The sequence below is a fragment of the Triticum aestivum genome, chromosome 7A, assembly GCF_018294505.1.
Source record: "Triticum aestivum cultivar Chinese Spring chromosome 7A, IWGSC CS RefSeq v2.1, whole genome shotgun sequence".
Lineage (NCBI taxonomy): Eukaryota > Viridiplantae > Streptophyta > Magnoliopsida > Poales > Poaceae > Triticum > Triticum aestivum.
Window position 1 is genome coordinate 434,960,485 of NC_057812.1, and position 5,894 is coordinate 434,966,378.

Sequence of the window (5,894 nt, forward strand, 5' to 3'; positions counted from 1 at the left end):
AAATAGGTAGACTGTAAGCTGAGTACTTTATATCGGCTACTCGACTTACATTTAGTGTAAGTCGAGAACCGTTATGACCACACTCGGCTTATAGGGTACGACACCATAGCGCAGTCAACCACCTCTGTGATGGCCACATGGTAGGGAACTGTAATGAGTCTTTCTGTAAGCTGGGGTCTTTCTCGGGTATATGTCAAGGAGCATATGTAAGCTGAGTGTCGTTTAGAGCCCTACTCGGCTTATTGTTAGCTAAGTCGCGTTTTCTTTTCTCTCGTGCGCTCTTTAGTTTGTACTCGTTTTACCCTAACCTAAGGCGAGGACGCGATAAAATACACTCGGCTTATACATTGACACTTGACGACGTGTGTTTTTCCTATAGTATTAGATAGAAATCAACGCCAGACTAGAATTCAACTGTCTTAAATTGAGAATTCAATGGACTAGCATGTAGCTGGTCCCTAACATTGGAGATATAGAGTCATCCTGATGTAATCCTTCTTTGTTCGGAAGCAATGGACGTATGCACAGATTGGATGCGTATCATTAGATGGAAGCTTGTATCACTTTATGCAATATCCCTACATCCACGGGCCGGTATGGAAATTTCCTAACTAATCCCCTCCCCCCAATTTTGAGGGGTGGGCCCCTTCCTCCCCATGTCTCCATTAACAATCATTCACGTTTGTCATTGCGGTAACATGATTGCTAAATTTTAGGTGACTGAGACTTTGCTATATTCTTGAGATCTTATATGAAGACCCATATATATATTTTCTTTTAGATTTTTTTCTTATTTTTATATGTTCTGATACTTGATTGAGACTTGGTTAAGTCTCAGTCGAATGAGAACTAACCACACCCTTACATCAAACCCGTAATTAACATTACTAGCATTGCACATAAACCACATCCTTTATCGAGAGGGCAAATACAATACCACGGTGATACTGACACGAACGCTTGAATACAAACGGTTAAAGCTCACTCAGGGCATTGGTAGTATGGTACACAAAATGCACATGACACGAGCGCTGTTTTGTGAGTTAACTACGCGGTACACCGTACAGCTAGCACGTAATTTGTGCCGGAGCCCATCACCATCTACGGCACTAGCTTCTTCGCCGCCGGTTTCCGGCTGGGCTTGGGCCTGGCCTCCTGCAGCATGGACAGCACGTCCCTCATCGACGGCCTGTCCTGCGGGCACCGGCTCGTGCACAGCAGCGCCACCCGCAGCACCAGCGCCATTTCCTCCCGCGCCGGCTCGCTGTTGCTGCTAACGTGCTCCATCACGTCGCGCAAGCCGCCGCCGCTGCCGGCGACCTTGGATCTCACCCAGTCCACAATGTTGCTGCCCTCCCCGTACTCCGCCTCCACCGACTTCCGCCCGGTAAGAATCTCCAGCAGCACCACGCCGTAGCTGTACACGTCGCTCTTCTCGTCCACGCGCAGTGTGTACGTGTACTCTGAGAAAAACACTGAGAGGTTAATGGCGACGACGACGGCATTGATCAGCATCGGTATCGAACCATGCGCGAGTCTTTGCTCACCTGGTGCGATGTAGCCGCAGGAGCCGGCAACGACGGACATTGGCGCGGCGCCCTGGAGAGCCTTGGCAACGCCGAAGTCGGCCACGCGGGCCTCCATGTCGGCGTCGAGGAGGATGTTGCTGGGCTTGAGGTCGCGGTGCGCCACCGCGGGCAGGCAGTCGTGGTGGAGGTAGCTCACGCCCTGCGCCACGCCCACGGCGATTCTGTACCGCGCGTCCCACTCCGGCCGCGCCTTCGGCGTCTTTCCCGCGGTGGCGCCGTGAAGGAGCTCGTCGAGGCTGCCGTTGGGCATATACTCGTAGAGCAGCATCGTCGTCTCGCCGTTTGTGCACCACCCGAGCAGCCGAACGATGTTGCGGTGGCGCAGGTGGCCGAGCATCTCCACCTCGGCGAGCACCCTCTCATTGCCGTCGCCGCCGTCTTGTGTGTCCATTTGCATCGCCGCGTGATCTGCGGCTGTCTCCTTTTGCGCCGGGGCTTGCCATAGCTTCTTCACGGCGATGACCTCGCCATTGGGCATCTTCGCCCGGTACACCGTTCCCGACGACCCGGCGCCGACGATGCCGTCGCTCCCCTCGACACACCGTGCCACGTCGTCCGCTGTGAAGCTCAGCCTCTGGAACGCGGTCATCCTCCACGGCCCGACGACTACGTTAGGGCGTGCCCCTCCCGCTCCGCCACTGCTCGCCGCCACCGAGTCGTCCTCCAGACACTGCAGCCAGCGCGCGGTGAGCGCCAGCACCACCATCCCGGCGAACGCCACTGCCACGGCCGACACCCACATTGCAGCGGTGCGCCACGCTGAACCGCCCTCGCCGTGGTTGGGCGACCCGGAGGGCGTCCCAACCGGTGCTAAATGGTTGAAAGACACGTCGAAGGTCTCCAGCGTAGTACAGTTGGCGACGCCCGGCGGGATGCTGCCGGTGAGGGCGTTCCAGGAGAGGTCCACCTCGGTGACCGACGGCAGCGCCGCGAGCACCGCTGGGATCTCGCCACTCAGGTTGTTGTGCTGCAGCCTCAAGCTCACCAGCCGCTTGCAGCTGCCAATGTCACCGGGGACCGCGCCGCTCAGCTCATTCCAGGCCAGCTCCAGCCTGTACAAGTTTGCGCACCCGGAGGTGCCAAACGGCGGGATTTCGCCGTCCAGAGCGCACTTGCTCGCCGCCAAGACTTGAAGCTTCGCTGCCCGCCACGTATTGCTAGGAAGCGTACCGCCGATCGGGTTGCCGGAGACGTTGAGGTACTCGAGGCTCGGGGAAATGACCAGATCAGCCGGAATGCCGCCGGTGAGCTCGTTGGAGCTCAAGTCCATGTACGTCAGGTTCTGCACCGCGCCGAAGCCGGACGGAATCGTGCCGGAGAGCCGGTTGGACTCGAGCCGAACACGCCACAGCGACGAGCAGTTGGCGAGGCTCGCCGGGATGGCGGAGTCAAATCGGTTGGCGAAGAGTATGAGGCGGAGGAGAAGGTGACCGGTGCAGAGTCCCGACGGGATCGGGCCGGAGAGGGAGTTGGTCGACACGTCCAGGCGAACGAGCCGCCCGCTCGTACCGAGCGACTCCGGCAGCCTCCCGACGAGTGAGTTGTTCCACAGTTGCAGCACCTCGAGGTTGGGAAGCTCACCGATCGTCGCCGGGATCGTGCCGGAGAGGAAGTTGCTCATGAGGTTCAGCGTCGTGAGATTCGCGAGCTCTCCGAGACCGGCTGGGATAGCTCCGGCGAGCTGGTTGTCCGACAGGTCAAGAACCTGCAGCGCTTGGAGGCGCGACCACGGCGAAGGTATCGCGCCGGCTAGCCTGTTCTTGAACAGAAACAGAAATTCGAGCCGCGCGAGCCCGCCGAGCTCCGGCGGAAGCGGGCCGGACACGTTTGCCGCGGCGATGTCGAGGTACTGCAGCTGCTTTAGCCCACCAAACTCCGCTGGTATGCTACCATTGTAGCCATTATACCCGATCTCAAGGTGTTTGAGCAGCGTGAGCTCACCAAGCTCCCTCGGCAGCCGCCCCGAAAGGGCGTTCCCGGCGAGGTGCAGGAAGCGTAGCTGCGGAAGCTGCCCAACCTCGACCGGAATGCTCCCATTGAAGAAACTGCCCCCGAGGTTGAGGTGCTCGAGCCTCTGGAGCTCCCCGATGCCGCGGGGAAGCTGGCCCACGAAGCAGTTGCTGTAGGCGTCGAGGACGGCGAGGGAGCCGAGCCGGGCAATGCCGTCGGGGAAGGTGGAGTTGAAGAAGTTGTGGCTGATGTCAAGCTTCACAAGACGACGGAGCAAGAACACCGCTGGCGGGAGCTCCCCCGTGAAGGCGTTCCAGCTGAGGTTGAGCGAAGCCAGCGTCGGCGCGAGCAGCGCGGCGGCCGTGGGGGAGACGGTGCCGGATAGGTTGCGGCGAGACAGATCGACCCCGACGACGTCGCCGGTGGCCGCGTCACACACGACACCAGGCCATGCGCACCACGGAGGGGAGAGCGACCGGGTGGCGCCTGAGGAGGCCGCCGCGGCGTACGTCCATGGACTGAGCGCGCCGGCCGGGTCGTTCAGGGAGGACTTTAGAGAGAGAAGCGCGAGCAGAGGGAGCGGCGCCGACGACGCGGCGGTGATGGTGAGGAGCGGGAGCAGAAGCAGGAGGCCATGGAAGGGGACCTGCGCGGCCATGATGGTGGAGGTGTCGGCGGTGTGAGGAGGGGAGGCGATGGTAAAATGGAGGAAGGAAAGGTAATGGCTGCGCTGCACTGGTGCATGCACATCATGATGAGAGGCTCGGAAGGAGGAGGAGGTGGTGGTGGAGAACAGGGAGAGTGGAGTGGAGAAGAGAGAGCGCGCGGTGGTGATGATGGCCATGGTCGGGCGGGCCTGGCTTTGCATGCAAGAAAGAGACGACTTTGCCTGCTGCTGGAGCAGCAGCCGCCATAGCTCTAGCTTTTTTCATGTGCCATACACATACCGCGCCAACTTGCGAGTGGTTATGGTGGTCTTATGGTTACTATGCCGCGCCAACTTGCCAGTGGTTATGGTGCTCTTATGGTTACTACACCTCTTGAGGCAGTCTTGCGTTTCAATCTTATCTAAACGCATTAGGATGGCTATTTGGGATCCTGATCTTAGCTTGATTATGCATTCAGTGAGCCATGTACATCAACATTAGCATATTTTAGTAGGAGAAGATTAATTCAAAGATACAAATAGGCTTACTAACATATTCATAATCAATTTGTACTGTATCATAATGTGAGGACTATATAACCCATCAATCAATAATATGACAAACATTTTAAATTGCCTTGCATAACAGAGTTACAAATGATTCTGTGATGTATGGTCCCTTTTAATTCTAACTCACCAATTGTTGTCAAAACAAAAGGTTTCTTTGGAATACATAAGATTCACTAACAGGGACATTTGACCAAAAATCCTCCAAATATATGCATTAGACAACAAAAGTAGAAGCAGTGACACAAAATAGATATAAAGGACTAAGAGACTGCCTAACTGCACCACCTTCTAGTAGAACAAATGCCACCATGCCTCATTGGCATCATGACGAACACATCCTGACAGTGTAGTGTCCCCATCAGTGGCTCAACACCACGCCTCCCCACCTTGGTCATCTACACACCGCCACTGCTGTCCGGTCGAGCAGGATATGTGAAAGCCCTGTAATACTTGAAAATGAGTGAAGATATTCAGTAAGATTTTATATAACAAAGTTGAGTAGTTCACTGGTTGGCCATTGTGAATCTAATATTTTGATCATTCTACGCTTCATTTTAAGAGAAATATTATCAGAACTAATACCCACACAGCTAACAAGGTGATATTGTAGTTGATGTTTTAATGAAGAACATTGTAACTAGATTTTATTGCATATTTTAGAGTCCAGATAATGCAAGAGTAATGTTGGTCAGAACTCTTCCAGTCAGGTGTATCGATAATTTGTATTATTGTTTCTAATCAATAATACATTAGGCCAACCAACTTTGAGCTTGCAAGAACAGGAAATTAATATATGCTAGGTAGCTAGTCATCTAGCCAATTCATCAACACGCTAGTGAGGTAAGCCCTAAATTCAAAGTTACAATTTTATATTGTCAACAAGACTTTTGCTTCAAGAGGGATATTCTAAGTTGCATCAAACCTTGAAGGCCTCGCCGGATACTAATTAGTACAACGGTAGTATCAAGAAGCAGATGATATATTAGATCTAGGGATTTTGAAGGAAATATGCCTAGAGGCAATAATAAAGTTGTTATTTATATTTCCTTATATCATGATAAATATTCATTATTCATGCTAGAATTGTATTAACCGGAAACTTAGTACACGTGTGAATACATAGACAAACAGAGTGTCAC

At 54.0% G+C, this 5,894-nt stretch overlaps 1 protein-coding gene across 1 annotated transcript; it reads right to left on the reverse strand.

Annotated features, from left to right (window-relative positions):
* Positions 1–875: 875 nt before the first annotated feature.
* LOC123147408 (leucine-rich repeat receptor-like protein kinase TDR) lies at positions 876–4,486 on the reverse strand. The gene is made up of 2 exons (XM_044566652.1): positions 1,548–4,486; positions 876–1,463 (listed from the first exon to the last, which is right to left on the reverse strand). Exons 1-2 carry the CDS (start codon positions 4,405–4,407, stop codon positions 1,102–1,104), a joined length of 3,222 nt encoding a protein of 1,073 aa, XP_044422587.1. The 5' UTR covers positions 4,408–4,486; the 3' UTR covers positions 876–1,101.
* Positions 4,487–5,894: the final 1,408 nt, after the last annotated feature.

Coding starts and splice junctions, on each gene's coding strand:
- LOC123147408 (XM_044566652.1), bottom strand. CDS start 4,407: ATGCAAAGCCAGGCCCGCCCGACCATGGCCATCATCACCACCGCGCGC. Junction 1,464..1,547: donor CTGCGGCTACATCGCACCAG/GTGAGCAAAGAC, acceptor TGTTTTTCTCAG/AGTACACGTACACACTGCGC.